The sequence below is a fragment of the Branchiostoma lanceolatum genome, chromosome 4 (genome assembly GCF_035083965.1).
Source record: "Branchiostoma lanceolatum isolate klBraLanc5 chromosome 4, klBraLanc5.hap2, whole genome shotgun sequence".
NCBI classification, from domain to species: domain Eukaryota; kingdom Metazoa; phylum Chordata; class Leptocardii; order Amphioxiformes; family Branchiostomatidae; genus Branchiostoma; species Branchiostoma lanceolatum.
The window spans coordinates 2540377-2561331 of NC_089725.1; the positions used below are offsets into that span (position 1 = coordinate 2540377).

Consider the following 20955-nt stretch of genomic DNA (forward strand, 5'->3'; position numbering starts at 1 on the left):
AGGTCTATCCATTGCAGAAATGAGATGACGTTTTTTCTGCCGCAAATTGGATAAAGATGGCTAGATCGTAATGTTTCAGCTGAGGGATTCGGGTGTCCCAAAAGCTGAAAAGGACCCCGCTGTACATATCAGCCTCGCGGACCTGCCGCTAATGAAGTCCAGGCATGCCAGGTCCTTGTTCAGATCATGAAGGGACAGACATACTAGTATGCTTGCCACAATGCCAAAACTTAAATGGAAAAGCAGTATGAGGAAAAGGCCATCAGGGAGAAGTTAAAGAATTTCTTTTTTTTGTAATTTTTTTTCATGATCTAAAATTTAATGTGATTTAAATCACATTAAATTTTAGACTATGAAATTTGTGTTGGACTCAAACGTAACAAAAATCTAATTTTATATTTATTGGTTTCCTTTCAAAAAAATTGATTTTGCAGTGGAAAAATATTTTTTTCTTTCACAATTTTAATCTGGAATTATTATTTTTTCTTCCATTTTGAACAACTAACTTTGAACTAACTCTACGATTTCTGAAGTTTCATGAGCTAAAATTTCTCTCTCAGATAGCCTTAGAATGTCCCATTTAAGCTGCAATTTTTCAAAGGCTTCACACCGTGGAAGGGGGACAACCCCCCTTCCACACCATCCCCCCCTCGGTCGCTTCGCTCCCTCGACACAGTGTGCTCCCTCTTGTCATTATTTTCTAGAAAAACCCCTGTGTTCTATTTCGTTCCATTTCGTTCCATTTCGCACTTTGGGGGGACCCAAATCTAGCTGCTCTTTTTTGAACAGCTTTGATTTTATATTTTGTGATGTGATCTTTGTGGTGTGGGTCCCATGCTACTACACTCACAGTCTGCCTTGATACTCAAGTGACAGGCCTAACACCGTGCTAAGACACTCTACTTTTGTAGGATATACAGTATGCTCATTTGAAGATTAAGGTCTCATTTATGTATTACTCCGAGTGGGTACCCTAAAAGAGTCCGTTGCCCAAAAAAATGAACGGCTGCATGTACATGTGTCTATATCGGTGTAAAAATCCCTTTTAGCTAGGCCAGCTGATATCAAGCGTCAAACTGATGAAAGCTTGTTCGTAACGGAAGAAATTAAAAGGTAACGTTCGGCAGCCGCGCGCGAGGTCGGACGTCCACAGCCGGACATTGGCGGAAATTCGGTCGATCACTTTCAGCTGGAAAGTGCCTATTTAGGGGGTCTAGCTAAGTGCCGTTTTTAATTGCCATAAAAAGGTATTGTATGCCAACTGGTAGTTGGCAATTTTTTCAAATGATCTAGGGTAGATGAGCTCAACAGAGAATGAATGACATCGGTGCATTTCCTATAGCTTCATTACGAACGCGCCCATGTAAAACACGTTTTATAACATGTAAGCCTATGGGGCGGAAAAACTCATGAATGAGACCTTAAATAAAAATGAAAAATATTCATAAGAAATCAACGATTAGCGCTGGAGCGTAAATTTCAAAACGATTGATAACCCGGCGTCACCCCGCATTTTCTGACCGCAAGTTGCCATGGCAACGGACTAGTCTACATTTTTGAGGGGTGTTTTTATTGTTTTTTTCATTGTATTATGCTTTGCTAGAAATAGAAGCCATTTGAAAGAAGACTAAAGTTTCAGATCGTAAATACACGAAATAGAGCATCCTTCTGTTCCTTCTGTTGCGTTTTGTGTTGGGAAATTAGGTGTCAACAGGCACAACGACGCACGTACCTCACTATAAAACTGCAGCTGACGCGTACGCAAGCTAGCATATTGCAATACACTTCCAGACGTAAGCTCCGTGTCAAGTAAAAGGCTATGGAATACACTTTGGCTGACGGCGACACCCCCCCCCCTTCTCCCATGCCTTATTCGTGTATCTTGCCTTAATTGTGTATCTTAGGACGATTCCGACGGCCGTCTTTGTGTCTGTACCCAGATTCCATCCTCGTTCTTTCAGAGTCTACCCAGCCAGGCTGCGCACAAAGCAGCACTTTGAGTCGTTGTCTAGTCCTGTACGCCTTTGATCGCATATCAGCCAAGCTCAAAAAGACGCTTGCTTGCCAGCATGGGCGTAATTTGAAGCCCAGAATCACTAAAAGCCGCACAATCTGTTCTCTCCTGAACCGCGTCCGCTAGGGGGCGCTTCATGCTTTTCACAGGTGTCAACGGCCAATGCGTCGACGTGAGACACCCGAACTTTCAAGGATGATGGAGAAGATAGTTTTCTTTCGTTTTAATCATTATTGACTTAATACATTATACTTAAGGTCTCATTTATGTATTACTCCGAGTGGGTACCCTAAAAGAGTCCGTTGCCCAAAAAAATGAACGGCTGCATGTACATGTGTCTATATCGGTGTAAAAATCCCTTTTAGCTAGGCCAGCTGATATCAAGCGTCAAACTGATGAAAGCTTGTTCGTAACGGAAGAAATTAAAAGGTAAAGTTCGGCAGCCGCGCGCGAGGTCGGACGTCCACAGCCGGACATTGGCGGTAATTCGGTCGATCACTTTCAGCTGGAAAGTGCCTATTTAGGGGGTCTAGCTAAGTGCCGTTTTTAATTGCCATAAAAAGGTATTGTATGCCAACTGGTAGTTGGCAATTTTTTCAAATGATCTAGGGTAGATGAGCTCAACAGAGAATGAATGACATCGGTGCATTTCCTATAGCTTCATTACGAACGCGCCCATGTAAAACACGTTTTATAACATGTAAGCCTATGGGGCGGAAAAACTCATGAATGAGACCTTAACTTTCAGGCATAACATATCATGGGGATAACCACAGAGAGGATCTGTCACTTAAACATGTGCTGTAATTTTATGTCTAGCAGTTTGTTCTTCCACTGAAGTGTTTAGTGACCCTGCCTCTGGCCCAAGAGGTTGGGAGTTCAAACCCTAGCTGTAGTCATTCACCCGACATGCACACATGCACACTACGTATACTGGGTTGCAGTCCTTATGATTAGGACAGGACGTTGAGCTGTGTGCCACTGTTCATTGTGTAAAAAAAACCATACAATTAACCTGTAAATACGCTAGCGTCTGTCTTCTCTGTCATGACCAGTGGAAGATAAGCTCAACTGTTCATTTAGATAATTTGTGCTAAACTGATTCGAGATCACTTTCACTTAGACCTAAACTTTTCTTTTACTTCTAGGTGTTAAGTGTATTGTCCAGGTAGCACTCTATGGCAAGTGGCTTAAGCTTGGTCTCCCTAATTTTAATCTCTACATTCTTGTAACCTGCAGTTTGAAAATAGATTACTAGGTGCATGATTGAGCCACCCTAACAGCTACTGGTCTGGTGATAAATCCACAAAGGAGTTCCTGGATCTGGGTGCCACAGTTTTTATAAAATATTAGTGACAGAATGTGTTCAGGGTATTGTTAAAAGAGGTTTGCAATCAAATGTTATAAGGACTTGTTGTATGACAAGAGAAATGGTAGCAGTCTAATTGCACCATTTCCTTTAGCAATGTAAAAGTTATAACGGTTACCGTTATAGAAAGTGAGTGACTAGTTATGTTTTTATTTTACAAAGGAGATAACGAAAACAAAGAGGATCTATCTAGAGATCACAAGCCGTCTTCCAAACTTTGCTTTTCATATTCATCTTTCTTTTTGAGCTCCCCTGACATCATCTCACTTTGTTGTTTTCTTTCTCGACCATTTGAACAGTCCAAAGCCAGAAAGACCAACATTGCAGGCAAACTGCAGTATTCTCAAAAGTAGAGGAGTAGTTGATCCATGCAGGTCAAGACTCAAGATATAAGATTCTGCATGAAGAGTATAAACTATAAAGCCTATAAACTATAAAGCCATTCAAGATGCTCTCAATCATCCCTCAAATCCATCTGCAGACACTAAGTTACTAAGGCCCACTTTACATAGCTTTTTGCGACAGCGGCGATGTTTCCCGCTGTCGGGACGTCTTTGCTGCAACATCTTTAGACACACTGCCCTGAAATCTGGCAGAACACTCACGGCACTTAGATTGCGGTAGTGACCTAACCTGGCCCATTGTGACCTTTGACAGAACTCGCGGAATCAAAATGTTTCAGATGTTTTTCTTTTTGTAGCTAGAACAGGAGTTTTTTAATTATTCTATACCACACTGTACTTGAGCTTAAATTAAAGATCTCAGTGCCCGAAAGAAATGCCGTTTTCAGATTTCAAATCATATTAAATATGTGTTGAGATATTGAATTTAGAAAGAATAAATTTTGACATTTTTAGTCTGATGGGTCTGATATGGCACCTCAGGGAGTATCTTCACAACAATAGTATGCATTTGGAGTAGTCAAGTTTTAATGTTTCACAGAAGTTCTTGGCACAAAATTTGCTTATGCAAGTGTCAGCTTCCACAACATGACCAGCAAATTAGTCATTATAACTACTTATCTAATTTCTAATTAGCATATTCACATACTATTTAGGTAAATTTGCTCTTCTTCTGCAGTTTCTACTACCACTTTGTATATCAAATATAACAACTGATAGTTGTCACATGTCTAGCAAATAGATAATCTCTGTAAGCTCTGGTATTGTTGATTAATGACTAATTAGCACATTTGCATATTATTAATATTAGGAAGAAATGTATAACACAGGCCATTTCTACATATTGGCCTATGCATTTCTAATGCAAACCAAAAGTGGAACAGGTAGTTGTCACAACATATATAGAACAAATCTTTTAAAACTCACATATTCTCAGAATAATTCTTGGCACTGATTACTCTTGCTAAACTTAAGCACTAAATCAGACCTCTGTACATCAAATTCAAAAGTTAGAAGCAAATCTTTTAAAACTGACATATTCTCAGAATAATTATTGGCACTGATTGCTCTTGCTATACTTGAGCATTAAATCAGACCTCTGTACATCAAATTCAAAAGCTAGAAGAGAATCACTGCCTTAAATTGGAAAAATCTCTTTTAAAATTCACATATTCTCAGAATAATTCTTGGACAGCAGTCAACTGTCATCACAGGTTTCTCCCAGTCAGGACAAGAAAATCAGGGTTGACCCTCAAGACACACCTAAGCATATATAGACAATAAGTGCAAGGCAACAAACCACCAGGAAAAGATGACAAAATCTTTTATGGGACCTACTATACTCTACAAGAAATATTGACAAGTGCTTTGATAATACAGACAAAATGAATTGATATCAGACACCTCAAGCTGAACTCATTGATTCATCAACAAAACTCCTGGATACTGAAAACTTAAGGGGCGACAAACGTGACCAAAGTTTTTAAAATAGTCATAAATAGACTTACCTTGCACATAGAAATTTGCAGCACCCGCCAAAATGCTCCTAGAATCCTCAAGAATGTATTCGTGACGTTTATACCGACCATAATACTAGTTTGACCTGCCGGAAATTCGGTCTCCGCGCTTTGCTGAAATCGGCCCGCGGCGGACGCAGCTAGCGTGGCGGGCGTGTTAATCACGCTCTAACTCAACATCAGTAACTTGTATTTAAAAGAAATTTCGTACACATAGAGATAAGATATTGATAGTGAGGCACAAAAAATCTGGTTATTGCGAGTACATGTATTATATTTTTTTTGCAATCTTTTTGATTGGCCAAATTGGACGTAATGCGTGGGAGTCAGATTTCGCGCGGTATTATAAGGTAAATTGCGCTAGCTACTTAATGTATCTCATTCGCGTCTTATCCAACATGAGCAAGGCTAGGCGCAGGAGACGACTGAGATGTTATTGAGACGTCGCCCAGCCAGAATCCACCCTGCTTACCTCCTCGCTGCCATTACTTTGGCATGAGGTGGCGATCCTACCCACCGGGCGATATGGCATTATGTAAAGGTACCAGCGACCTTTTGTCAGAAATTTGTGATACGGAGTTCTACAAGCGGTTCAGGATGACGAGAAGCACATTTCAATTAGCCTGCGCTATATGCGGAGAGGAGACTCGGGAGCTATAATAGGTTTGGATTCCAGGCTAAATTGCCTAAACCCTGACCTCCAACTGTCGTGAGCCCAACGTGTCCTCTTTATATGCACTTTGAAGTTGTCGGGGACTCCCGCTGAGCCGTCGGGCGACCACTTGTCGGGGAAAAATTTGAAGACGCCAATATTGCTGTCGCCACTACCGCTGTCGCGAAAAGCTGGGTGTGAAGTGGGCCTAACTGCTGACTGTTTTAGAACTGTAATTAGTCACATGTTTTGCATCAGTCAAGGGCCTTGATCAATGGAACGTTTGTGTGCACTGTGCAGTTCCAGATTCTCTTGCTAGGAGTGCTCATGCACCACCCACAGCAGGAAAAAAAGTTGACCTTGGGGGAGGGCCTGGGGAAAAAAGTTGACAAGGGGGAGGGCCCGGGGGAAAAAAATGTGATCCCCTTCAGAACCTCCAAACACATATCTAAATGTCTAGAAATGGGCTCCGAGCCACTCAGAAAACCCTATGTTTTCCGCTAGGAGCGGTCGGTTATGGTCGGTTAGGGAGCCTCATGATTTAACGTAATTCGTAATCAGCTCTAAGAATTTAACGTAATTCGTAATCAGCGGCAACATGTTTGCCTAATTCGTAATCACTACCCCCCATGCAGGCCCTTGTATAAGTCTCAGCCGTGGTAACAGTGCACTTTTTCTATTAAACCTGTATTTATTTGTATGTACCAACTTTAGCCAAACAGTAGTAAACTGGAATACACAATTACCAAGACTAGCAGTGTGACAAGGTAGCATTATCAAATCCATGTGAGCCTTGTTGTTGCCCACTCTACACCTGTGTGGTCTTCTAATATCCTTGACAGGTCATGTGTGCTGGTGTCCAAAGCCCTGGGGGGAATATGGTATGATCATTGGTTGGTCTTTAATATCGCTTCCTGCCAATTAAGGAATGGCCTTGTCCTAGCACTACACCCTGGCCTCCTGACCTACCCCCCATTCCAGAGCCAACACTTCCCCACTAGGGGATAGGGAACGCTAGATGTGCTAAATACTCTGGTGGGATGTCTGGGTTTATGAGAGCTGACCCCTTCACACTGGGAAAACCATGATTATCCATACTCCACTGCACCTGCCAAGAGTCTACAAGCTCTACAAAGGCCAAACTCTTCCACAAACAAGGGTGGCAGAAGACAATGGTTCTTTCAGCATGGATGTGCGCCCACCTGCCCACATAGAACAATGTGGTACATTGTGTAGTGATAGTTGACATCCCAAACTACCCTTCAGGACGGAGTTACCTTACCTTTAACCAAACTCATTGTTGTATGGGTCTGTGGCTGTCTACAGAGTTTGGGTGCATACTCTGGATACAGCAGGAGGCAACAGGTCATTAGATCTCATTGGGCATGTAATTGATGAGAGTCTGCACTACTGGCTTGACCTGCACGGTACCTGTGCTGGCACAGACCAACTAGACTGTAGACCTTAGGTCCTCCTGTGCCTACCATAATACTGTAAATCTTGAAATGTTTGGGTTGATTTATTACTATGTGAAGGAGGTTGACCTCCTGAAGGACTATTACTAGTATTAGGAAAGATGTTGTGCGCACGTTCACAGCTAGAACTCATGATCCTGTTGTCGCATTGGTATGTAACTTGGCATATTGTCTGCTAGGTTGCAGATTTAAAGATTGAAAGCAAGCTGTCCAAAGTCACACAGTGACAGACAGTGACACTGAATGCTTGAGAAACCCCTGTGACAAGTAGATAGTTGTTGTTGTCCAACTATATAACATTATTTCGCTTGACAGGGTCTACAGCCTATAGTATAGGTGCTGGGTTCCGCTGGCTTCAAGTTCATCTCTTTGGTGCCGGTGATATTGAAAGACAAAGATCTTTCATACTATCAATAGTATCAGGATCCTAGGGGTTTAATCAAGTTGCTCCTGATGAACAGAGCAACAACAAACAGTATGTGCTAAAAGATAACAGTTGTTGTTGTTGTCTTTGTTTAACATCTATTGTTTTGCTAGATGTGGTGTCTAGGTGCTGATAACACTGGAGATACCTTCTCACATCAGGCAGGTGTGAAGCTCATCAGTGATCCATGATAATAAGGTGTAGTAGGAAAAAAAAAAGGCTATAGTTGGATTCAGGCCATCAAGCAGAGCCAAGAAGCATCTAATAAGACAGGACAAATGATGAGGCGCTGATGGGTCCCAGGACTGGGAGTGGAATGTGTGTTTTCTCCTGCTGAGGGGAACTGCAGGACCCTAAACCATTTCTAGACCTGACCATATACTGATGATTAAGATGGAAATTTATGCAGTGGTTTAATGTTTGTGGTTAACCTCTTCATGGCAAACTTAAAACAATAGTTCTTTCATCTGCCCGCCTACCCACTTATTTCTACTCGCCAAGAAGAGGAGGGGTTCGGCTGGTTTTTGACATGTATTTAGGTATTTTTGTCGGGCTTTCTACTTTGTCATGTTTTTTTCTTCTCTATAAACCGTTTATAGACAACAACAAAAAGAGAAACGTCAAAAACCAGCCGAAACCCCTCCTCTGCTTGGAGAGTACTTGTTTCAACCTCAAAAGTAAAACCACCATGAACACTCCATTTTCCCCCTACTGTGAATTGAAACCTGACAATTACAGTAGTGTGGAAGCTCTGTGGCTTCCCTGGGCCTGTCCCGGTATGAGCTATGTGCTGAGAAGATGACAGCTAGGCCCCTTTCATGGTTGAAAAAGTAAAACGTTTCGAACTGTTTCAGCAAAGTAAACCGTTTTACTTGTGAACTTGTTTACTACGCTCCGTAACGGTTTCGTTCCGTTTTACTCTGAACCTCCTTGCGAGGTAGTCTATAACGGTTCAGAGTAAAACGGTTTCGGGGCATTGTCATCATAAACGCAAAAGCGTTACGGAACCGGTTCACATTGATGTTTATGACGTTGTACATTGGGGTACGCGGGAAGGAGTGAAAGTTTTTGGCTGTCAATCGGATTTTCGGCCGCGTCTTTTAATCATAACAGCTTGTCATGATCTAAGTCAGGTTCTAACAAATATCTATTTGGGGTGATCAGGAGGTCCAGCGGAAACTTGATGGCATTCATCGGAACCAGGAGGTGTTCGATGAAATCGCCAAGGGCCTGAAGGAACGCGGTTTCAACAGGACAGCAGTTCAGTGCAGATCGAAGTACAACTCTTGGTTAGCGCGGGGAAAAGTGAAAGTCTTAGCTGTTTATTGGAAATTTTCGGCCGCGTTTTGTAATAGTAAAATCTTGTTATAGTGCCACAATTTTACATGTGGTGCCAAAATGCTACGTAGTATCGCTGTTCGCAACACCAACCACGAGAACCGTTTCTTTCTCCTTCATTGTTACTGTTTATCTGCTTGCATATCCTTAGAAATTCACATAAGTACTGTAAACAAATATCTAGATCAGTTTATTTCTACTTTACTTGTAGATTTCTGGTCAATACGCTATATGCTATACCATACACTGGGTGTAGTTTGGATGCATTCCGCTAGAGGGCGCAGCTGCATACGTGTCTGACCATTTGTGGGGATATGAATGGGGAGATCTGAGTAGCCTGGGGGTAGACAGGCCAGCTAGCCAGGCCAGGTTGACAGCCCAGCCTTTTCCGCAAACCCATCTACACACAAAGGTCAGGAGGGTAAAGGGGTAAATTGGAGACATGTGGCTGTTTTGAGGTAGTGTCATAGGGGACACACCTATGTTCCGAACGCCCTATGTTCCGAACGCCCTATGTTCCGAACGCCCTATGTTCCGAACGGGTACTTATAAAGGCTTGCTGGACGGATTGCAGCGCTATTTGCTCTTCATCTAAATGAGGCCCGTGAACTTCAAAAAGTGATTAGGACACATTGGGACATAGAGTACCTAATGCAAGTATCAAATTGTACGGGCCGGATTTAATAAACGAGCCACGAGGGGGTCTAACCCTTCAAGAGCGGGTAGGAAAGGGGACTTATAAAGGCTTGCTGGACGGATTGCAGCGCTACTTGCTCTTCATCTAAATGAGGCCCGTGAACTTCAAAAAGTGATTAGGACACATTGGGACATGGAGTACCTAATGCAAGTATCAAATTGTACGGGCCGGATTTAATAAACGAGCCACGAGGGGGTCTAACCCTTCAAGAGCGGGTAGGAAAGGGGACTTATAAAGGCTTGCTGGACGGATTGCAGCGCTACTTGCTCTTCATCTAAATGAGGCCCGTGAACTTCAAAAAGTGATTAGGACACATTGGGACATGGAGTACCTAATGCAAGTATCAAATTGTACGGGCCGGATTTAATAAACGAGCCACGAGGGGGTCTAACCCTTCAAGAGCGGATAGGAAAGGGGACTTATAAAGGCTTGCTGGACGGATTGCAGCGCTATTTGCTCTTTATCTAAATGTAGCCCGTGAACTTCAAAAAGTGACTAGGACACATTGGGACATGGAGTACCTAATGCGAGTGTCAAATTGTACGGGAAATTTAAATAGTATTTAGAAATAGTAATAGAAATTGTGTTTCGCAGGACGGAACGAACGATACGCGATGGGGGTAACCCAGATTTATCCCCAGCGCAATGTTCCTACAGTCGATGTCTGTTTTTATTTCGTACTAATGATGTGATGATTATGTAATAAGACTTGCAATTGAATTGTAAATAAAGGTCTTCATTTGAGCACAATCCTTCCATTTCCATAATATCCCGAACTTGAGAGCCTTCACGGTCCAACGACCTTTAAACTCACAAGGTTGCTGGCGTCAGTCTTGTTTACAAATACGAGTTGAGGGTTGAAATGTGATGATTAATGAAAATTGTTGGATTTTTTTGTAGCGTTAACAAATTATCTTCACCTTCCGAATATTTTTACAATTTCTTGGCATGACTTCCAGTGTGCCCGTTTGAAACATATAACAGCGAGCAGATTATTATTGGGATGAACACTTCTGACCGTTTCAAGCTTAAGGGACATATCCAATATTTTGTGAAACACTTTTCTGTTACACAACGGATCATAATCACGATTCGTTGAAAATGACAAAATCTGAATATTTATTCCAATGGTCTCAAGACTTTATGTTTAATCTTGAGATTTTATGAGACATTCTTCAGATGTCTTATAGTCATCTCAATATGTTTCATAAATTCTCAAGATGGAACAGAAAAAGTCTCAAGATTTTCCAAGATGCTTTCAGAACATCCCAATACCTTTTATAGCATCTCAAGATGCTTTGAAAAAAAATCAAGATTGTCTCATAAAATCTCAAGAATGTCTCATAAATTCTCAAAACCATAAAAGAATCTTGCGATGATATCGAAATCGGTTACATGAAGAATTTGGTGAAATCACTTTTTGTTACAAATTTCTAGTCATCCTTCTTCGTAACGTAAGTTTAAGTTAAAAACTTGCGACAGGCATAAAAAGGGACCTAATTTGAGGAATCAGTTGAGACATAGGCTACTAGGACAAACTCCCAGCTTGTATCATGTCGACCTCAACGGTAAGACGTATAAATCACTGAGAAAATTTGATTTACGAAAACGCGTTTTTCAACAGGTGATGCATTCTGGCTCAGTCAGGACAACGGACAATTAAACTTTGTGTATCATAAACACGGAACATTCCCGAGACTGATTTTTGAAAAAGTATTGAACTTTGGCTAATGCTTGTAGCCTTTTACAGATCGTACTTATTAAGTTGAAAACCTTCCATGCCGCTCTATGGATCATGATGACCCCCACACGCATTCACGCACAGCTTAAGTTTAAGAATCAACAAAAAAGTTCGTTTTTACATAATATTCCCCTGGAAACATGAGAGGATACAATGTTTATTACGACACTAGGCCACAACATTGGGGCAAATGGCAATAAGTGAGTGTCCTAATCACTGTTTCAAGTTCACGGGCCTCATTTAGATGAAGAGCAAATAGCGCTGCAATCCGTTGAGCAAGCCTTTTTGTGTACCCTTTTCTTTCCGCTTTTGACTGTTAGACCCCCGAGGATCGTTCATTAAATCCGGCCCGTTAAATTTAATACTTGCATTAGATACTCTATGTCCCAGTGTGTCCTAATCACTTTTTGAAGTTCACGGGCCTCATTTAGATGAAGAGCAAATATGCTGCAATCCGTCCACCAAGCCTTTATAAGTCCCATTTCCTACCCGCTCTTGAAGGGTAAGACCCCCCGTGGCTCGTTTATTAAATTCGGCTCGTACAATTTGATACTTGCATTAGGTACTCTATGTCCCAATGTTTCCTAATCACTGTTTCAAGTTCACGGGCCTCATTTAGATGAAGAGCAAATAGCGCTGTAATCCGTCCAGCAAGCCTTTATATGTACCCCTTTCCTACCCGCTTTTGAAGGGTAAGACCCCCGTGGCTCGTTTATTAAATCCGGCCCGTACAATTTGACACTTGCATTTGGTACTCTTTGTTTCAGAGTGTCCTTATCACATTTTGAAGTTCACGGGCCACATTTAGATAAACAGCAAATAGCGCTGCAATCCGTTGAGGAAGCCTTTATAAGTCCCCTTTCCTACCCACTCTTGAAGGGTAAGACCCCCCGTGGCTCGTTTATTAAATCCGGCCCGTACAATTTGATACTTGCATTAGGTACTCTATGTCCCAGAGTGTCCTAATCACTTTCTCAAGTTCACGGGCCTCATTTAGATGAACAGCAAATAGCGCTGCAATCCGAACGACCTACGTTCCGAACATAGGGCGTTCGGAACATAGGGCGTTCGGAACATAGGGCGTTCGGAACATAGGGCGTTCGGAACATAGGGCGTTCGGAACATAGGGTGTTCGGAACATAGGTGTGTAACCAGTGTCATACACTGTAACAAGACCTCCAGCCAGCTTGACTACTGGGAGTATGTGGAATGTCCAGATTGGAGATTTCATGTGCTCTTGTCTTCTCCTGATTTGATATGGTTGTGTAGGTGTGTGGGAACACAGGCCCCCAAACAGCAGCCAGCCGCCCCACAGCCACCCCAGGGCAGACCTGGGCAGGCAAGCTGGGAGGTTTTCTTTTCTACTGCCTTTGATTGTGTGGAGTCTGACTACATCCTTGTTGTGGTGGTCCTGGCCTGGAGGAATGGAGGGGTGAGATTCACCCCTGGGTGACCTGTCCCTGGGCTGCTAAGTGAGCATGGTGACAGATGGCAGACAGTGGGGAAGGATGAACCCCTCCCCTGCCCCCTGAACCTGAAGAGTCCTGACAGGGGGGGAGGAAGCAGTCAGGAGCTGGCGGAAATGGGGTGATGACTGCAGATAACAAGGGGCATCTGGCAGGTTGTGAACAGGGCCCAGTGGTCCAACATAACTCCCTCACATCTCTACAGTGCAGATCAAGTTGCAATGTTTGCATGTTTGGGAGCTTATAAAAGCCAACAGATCAGGATACATTCTTGTTAGTTGAAGAAAGCCAGGCCGCAACTGTAGAGAGCACAGAGCTGAAGTATTTGTCTTAGATGTGACTGCAGAGGTATTAAATCCCTAACCACCTCAGACAGTGCTGATTAGCCCACACTAAGACGTTGAAGAAGCAACGACTGGCCTGGGAAAAATTTCCCTGGTATAAACTTTTATGTTTATAAATCTTTGTCATGCCCTACCAGCATTCTACAAAATTCATATGAACCACTAGAAACATGCCAATCTCACGGAATGTTTTGCTAATAGTAAGGATCGTATGTATTCTTTAAAATTGTTATGAATTACATAAACTTCATCTGTGAGGATCTGCGTGGGGGAGGGGGGGTCCTGGTAAATTCAGGCCGGCAGACACGCTTATGGTAAATTCAGGCCGGCCAGCAACACTTAACGGTAAATTCACGCCCTCCAGACCTCGCCGGAGCCGCGACATGCTCCCACCCAGGGAATTTTTTAAAATCTTGACACCCAGAAACGCTATTTCTTGCATTTCGACCTCCCGACATCCTAGGGGGGTCTGGGGGCGTGCTCCCCGGAGAAACCCCCCCCCCCCGGAGAAAATTTTGACCTGCTGAAACGCTATTTCCTGCGTAACGAGGAATTAGTCAATAACGCTTAACGTTGAATTCATAATGCGCTACGTAGAATTGAAACGACCAGTAACGCCTCACGATTGATATATCGATAACTTTTAACATTGAATTGGAGCGGGCCGGCAACGATTAAAGGTGAATTGAAATAACGCATAACGCTTAACGGAAAAGGGCATGCAGGCCCTCATTTGTAGCCTCCTGTGCAGGCTTCCTATTGGCGACATTTATATGGGGGGGGGGGTCTCTAATGCCGGCAAGGGTAGCCGAGGGAGTTGTGTAGCACAGGAGGCTACCTCATCTGTTTCTTAGTAGTGGATCATATAGATTCGGTAAGATTTTACACCACAACCGATCAACTTTTTAACAGGTTACATTAGGCTTTAAGGGCTCGCTTAATATGAATGGGGTCTTAGACATATGCAAGTCGCCGAAATCGCGGAAGCAGGATCGATGAACGTCGCATCTGAAAACGCCCGATGCACATAACAGCGAAACCACCATCGGGAGGTGGTTTACATTCAACTTGCACGCATCCCGACTTAATATGAACGCTATCCCGAATTGATGCGCATTACTTTGCATATTGACCTGTTCATGGGTCAAGGGGTCATATGCAAATTCACCCTTTTCACTGTTTTCAGCCTTTATCCGATATTCGCCTACCTCCCTGTTGGAATATTTCACGGAAATATGGCACAATTTGACGTCTGGAATGACGATGAAATGCGTGTACTGATGGCCATCTTCGGGCATGTGGAGATTCAGAAGAAACAAGGGCTGCCATCGAAACCAGAGTGTGTACGCTAAACTGGCGGCCAAGCTGGCCAAAAAGGGGTACGTGATGACATGTAAGCAATGGCGTACCAAGGAGGATCGTACTATTAAAGGTGAAAAACCTCAAGATAAAGTACAAGAAGGTGATTGACCACAACTAGAAGAGTTGTAACCTTGCGTCTTTTGATCAAAGTACAGGGAATGTAGCTTGAGCTGTTGGATGCGATTTTACAACTCGCGCTCGTTCTACCCCTGGTGTGAGGGTATGCGACTCGGGCGATTTGGCCCTGAATGTGACTTGCGCGACTTAGACCCCATTCACACTCAAAAAGTTTAATCCGATTAAACATATTATCGCGATAGAATTGATCAGATCGCGATAGAATTGATCAGATCGCGATTGATTTTTGCAGTGTGAATTTCCCTGGATCGGATTTTTTGGATCCACCTCCCGGAGGTAGATTGGGGAGGATCAATCCAATCCAATCCTATCAAATATCTAGTGTGAACGCAAACTACGATTGATTCCATCGCGATCGCCGGGGATTTCGGCTGGTTCCCGCTTTTCCACAGGGATAGGGGCCATTCCATTGATTCTACGCCGCTACTGCAGTCTTGGTCGCAACTCATCACATAAATAATCAAAGGTGAGTTTGCTCAAACGGAAATTTTCCTGCCAGTCCGAGTCTGTAAATGTACCAAGTACAATGTTGTCCCACCAATCGTCGCTTCGTTCATGCTCACAGATTGTCTTGTCTACAGCTCTGGCTGCGTTCATTACCTGTACTACAGCTAGGCCAATATACAAAAGCCTTTGTTGTTCACGCCTTCTCGCGATCATAGCCCGCCGATTGCGTTCCCTTCCACGGCTACAGAACATTTTCCAGAGATACAAAATCATCAAAAATTGGTGGACTCCCGCCATTTTGTAGCGAAGCGATGCCGAACCTTTGACCTCAACCTGTGACCTTAAACGAGCATCACAAATCGTACTCGAATCATGGCATACTTTAATCCACTTGGCGAAAAGCAGTGTGAAGGCAAAAATCAATCGCGATCGGATCAATCGCGATTAATGTTTAATCCGATCCATTTTTTTTAGTGTGAACGGGGTCTCAGTATGAACTTTGAAGTGGATCGTATGAATTCCGTAACATTTGCATCTATTCCATAAAACTTGCATTAAGTCCATAAAATCCCTATGAATACTTAGGCACCCCTGCTCACAGCTAATGAGCTATGAATTTTACCTTTAATACAAATATTTAGATATCCAAGCATTTATATATTGCACAAGAAAAATCTGATGTTCTTATGATTCTGCTAGACAACAGGTAGTGACTAAACAGTAAACACCTTCAGTGCAATGATGAATATGAAAGGTGTTACATTGCCTTGCAAGTTGAAGTAAGGAGCTATTTTCTGGTCCATCAGTTCCAAGCTGCTGGCTATTAAGAATGAATCAGGACTGGTGGTACTGTGCCCTTTCATGGTTGGCTGCCACCAAGACCAATCCATGACTTGCTATAATTGTATAGGAAATTGTGGTTGTAGGTAAGAGTTCTATGTAATAGGAAGATCTATCAGGAGGGGTATCAAATGAGGACTCCTGATTCCTTAGATAGTTCACATCAGGTGTTCCTGTTGCCATCTGTTGCTGGTAATTAAGGGGTCTGATGCTCTCCAGACTGTTACCTCCATGAAAAGTGGAGGTATAGTTTTTGGCTCCTTTGTGTGTGCGTTTGTGTGTGTGTATGTGCACGTGTGTGTGTGTTTAAATTTTGTATCCGAAGCAATAACTTAGAACCTCTGGATGGATTGTTAGATATTTTGTATGTTGGTACACAGTAAAACTTCCGTTTTTCGTATATTTTTTTCCTGGACATGCTATGGTCTTGTTTTACCTGCAGATCTTTTCTACATGCAATTGCTATATTGTATTGCTATTGAGACTACACATTCAAACTTCGAATTTGCATGTGGTTGCAAGTCTTTAAAAAGTGATGCTAAAAGTAAACCCTTATATATTCTATTTATCAGAAGTTTGAAAAAGAAAAGATAATTGTATCAGGTTTATTCTAGGCCCCATCTGGTAAGATATAGGGGTTGTAATATATATTGCTAAACTTATCAATGTTCTATAATTATATAACATAGGTGAATTCATTGTCACTGTTGCACAATTTGGTACTTTCTACATGTTATATGGCCTCCGTGCCACAGTTTAGCACTTTCAGTCTAAGAAAATGTCTTAAGCATTTTTTTATCGAATGAAAGCTAAAACAGATGATGCATTCAATGTCTTTTATCTAATAAAAGAGTGGAGTAGCATATAAAAATAACAATGATTAGACCCACATGGTGCACCATCTGCTGTCAGCAAGCTGTTGTTCCCTGCATCCTGTTTCCATTGAAGTCTTCTTGGTGCTTTTTTTTAAAATTCTGCTGGCAGCTTCTTCAATAGCTGGTAGATACAATGTATGTTCCGAAATCCCTATGTTCCGAAATCTCTATGTTCCGAAATCTCTATGTTCCGAAATCCCTATGTTCCGAAATCCCTATGTTCCGAAATCCCTATGTTCCGAAATCCCTATGTTCCGAAATCCCTATGTTCCGAAATCCCTATGTTCCGAAATCCCTATGTTCTGGAAATCCCTATGTTCCGAAATCTCTATGTTCAGAAATCCCTATGTCCTGAAATCCCTATGTTCCGAAATCCCTATGTTCCGAAATCCCCCTATGTTATGCCACATAAGTTCCAAAACCCCTATCGATATGTTCCGACACATGGCCATAACTTGTAGGAGGAGTCCACAACGCATTTAAGACTCTGTTTGAACTTTTAAAATCTTTTTTCATATTTCATAGTCCAAACTGTCCGAATCCTGCTTGGTGTTTGTAGAATTTAGATATGAAACACATCATCTAATGTCCTCGCGCCAGTAAGATATGCAATTGAATACTTGATGAGGAAATTAAAAAGATTCACTCATATATGAACAAGACATTTGCGATGCAGTTCGGACTGTCATTCATTTTACCCTCAAACTGTGAGAGACTGGAACTCTTTACCTCAGGAAGTCACGGTCACAGCCGATCCCCCCAAGTTCAAGGAGGCTGTGCTCCTTCACCTGCGAGGACAATAACAGTGCAGCGCACTCCCCCCTGGGCGCTTTAGCCCAACAAGAGGGGTGTTGCCCAGTACCCGATCAAGATCAAGACTCTGATTCAGATTTAACAGTGTTCAAGATCTCCCTAATGGCACAAGTGAAGAGTGTCAGAAGAAGGTATATAGGATCCAGGGCTGTCTCCAGCTTTTGTTTGGGAGCCCATGTTGTTAATTTTTGCTGTTCGATCTGTCATTTTAGAGGGTCTGCATGGGGGTCCTGGCAACGCTTCAGGCCGGCCGATAACGCTTAACGGTAATTTCAGCAGTTTTAGAACATGAGATACCCCTGAAGACGAAATTGAAAATGTATTTTGCAAAACTCAACAACCTAAAATTGTTTCAAAGTCAGTGATTTTATGAGGCTTTTAACCTTCTCCCTGCTGCCTAACTCTGTAACCAATAGGGCATTGGGTGCCAAATGACTACTTCAGAGTGCTTAAGACAATAGCATGAATGATAATGGTCATCTCATTGCCACATTCGAGGTATTGTTGAACATTAGAATTTTGTAACTTTGGACAAGTTTGATCATGTTTTAGGAATATTTCATTGAGTACAGTACTACTACTCTTACGGTAAATTGTTGGTACCTATTGTTGCGTATTGTGTGCAGAATCAAAGTAATTGTGCTTTACGCATCATGAACAGATTACTAGCATTGTACGTTAGATTTGAGCTTTAAATTTACTTTTTACGTCTGGCTACAAATTAACGTAGAACTAAAACAGCTGATTACGCTCTACGTAGAATGGCATGCATGCATTTGTGACTTTTGTTGTGCTCATTTAAGTTCCCTGTAAATTTTATTTCCTGCCAATTATTGAACTTAATTCTGTCTTCTTTTTGTGTTGTAGAATGGTGTGGAGAAAACATGGGACTACATGCATGTACACGACAGGTGAGTGACACTTAACAGGCTTCACTACTTTACTGAGGGTTTTAGTGGGTGGTCCTTAAAATGCTTATGGTAAATTAGAAAGGAAGGCAATGCTTCATGGTTCATTCAGAAAGGCTGGCAACATTCAACACTAAATTGATTCATATTCCTATCTCAACAAGAGTTCGGAGACCTCATATCTCCATGAAATATTTTGATTGTGCAAATGACCTCCACAGCTACCTACATATTTGATATCATGGAAATCTGTTGTTCCTTTGTTTAGTTATTATCTCTCTGAAAAATGGAGATACAGTTTTGGGTGTGTCCGTCTGTCTGTCTGTGTGTTTGTGTTTCCGAACTACCAGGCGGCATAACTCAAGAACCTCTTGATGGATTACGATGATATTTGGCATGTGGGCGGTTGTTGTGAAGCCGAAATTCGAGGTCTATTTTGGGCCCCCTGGTATGTGACCTTGGTACTGCAGCACAACTTCTGTTTTTGTATCTTTTGACCTGGACGTGCTATGGTCTTGATTTTTTGGTGGCAAAGGCGTTATTGTAAAAATTTCCAAGGAGTTTTACTGAACAAAGGAACGACGGATTTCCATGATATTTAGTATGCCGGTAGTTAGAGTTAGACAGAGATGTACATAATGAAGTGCAAATTATGCTCATTGGGACTTAAGTTGCATAATTGATAAAATCTATGCTTGCAGTGATTCCATAATATGACTCAAATACATGTAACATGTAGTTTATAGCAAGACAGTGGAACATCAACGGATACCAATTATGCACATGAATTCCTAATTTGTATAGTTAATGCAAAAGTGCCATAATTCATCTAAGAGGTAAATGATGGGACTGTCAATATTGCAACATGTGTAAGTTAGTTAAAGGTGTTTATGACCAAGCATAGATTATGTAAATGTGTAAGTCATTTGCATAAACAGAATAGTTTATGGAGATATAAGGTCTCCGAACTCTTGTTCTCCTTGGAAAATTTTAACAAAAATGCCCCTGCAGTTCCAGAGGAAGCTACTAGGGGCCCAATCCTACACCACTTGTTCTTTACATCACATGCTATTTGCCACACAAAAATCAAGACCATACCACGTCCATGTCAAAAGATAGAAAAAAACTGTCGGCTGCAGTACCAAGGTCACATACTAGGGAGCGCAAAAATGACCTTGACCTTTGTCTTTCCAACACCTACCTGCCTAATATCGTCATAATTCATCCAGAGTTTCTTGAGTTGATGCTGACTACAAAAATCTGGAAACACAAACACACTGACACACCCAAAACAATACCACCCTTTTTCATGAAGATAAAAAACAATATCTCCGTTTTTCATGGAAATATCTAGGCTGCGAACATCGACACAACTAGATGCTCTATTGTGACTTTTGGGCAATCTGGCACTCGAGCATACAATGCAAAGAATTTGTCAAGATATGCAGACCCTCTTTATTTTAAGTCTAACTTGACACCAACAAAGTTAGCAGCTAATTACTACCCATAGTGTGAGATATTGCTGTTTGTTGAAGATTAATGGAAGCAAATCTAATTGCCCCATTAATTGCATTAATTGCAGCATTAGAATTACCCAGGATGTGGTAGCACCTGTAGGGAGATCTAGAAAAGTCAACTGCAAACTTGTTTTCATCAAATTTCGTACATGCCCTGAGTGTTGCACACAATGTCACAAATTAACCTGGACAGTCTCACCACTGACCACCCTCCCTTGCTTGACAACGGCCACTTCTTGTGTAAGCAGTAATTTTGTGAAGATAGACTTACTGTAAATGCATGCATTAAGTCTGCCGTGATTAGATTTCGTGACACGGAGAAAATGGAACTTGTAAGCGGTAGTTTTTGGTTCACGGTTGAAACAATGTGGTACATGGGCAGAAGACAGAACAAGCATTTTCGCTGTGGTTTTAAGTTCATGGTGAAGACGTTACTGCAAAAGCTGCGAACATTAATGATTAAACCACTGCAAACCTAACTGCATTTACAGTACATGTAAAAGGTTCTGTACTTTGTCGTCTTAAGATGAAGGCATACCACAGTGAGTGTGATGGTTCACACTTCAGTACAGAGGAAAACAAGAATCAAGGTAGTTCACAAGATGGAAGACTTGTAA

General features: G+C 42.0%; 1 protein-coding gene across 5 annotated transcripts in view; it reads left to right on the top strand.

Annotated features, from left to right (window-relative positions):
* Positions 1-20955, top strand: part of LOC136432227 (uridine diphosphate glucose pyrophosphatase NUDT14-like) — a 68907-nt gene that overhangs the window by 13713 nt on the left and 34239 nt on the right. The window contains exons 2-3 of one of the 5 annotated variants that reach the window (XM_066423291.1): positions 12898-13249; positions 18781-18824. In XM_066423291.1, the coding sequence (XP_066279388.1) occupies positions 18808-18824 (17 nt within the window). In that variant the 5' untranslated portion in view covers positions 12898-13249; positions 18781-18807. Of the gene's footprint in view, positions 1-12897; positions 13250-15223; positions 18045-18125; positions 18180-18780; positions 18825-20955 lie in introns of those variants that run through there. The other 4 variants (XM_066423292.1, XM_066423294.1, XM_066423293.1 and 1 more) reach the window with 4 other exon arrangements.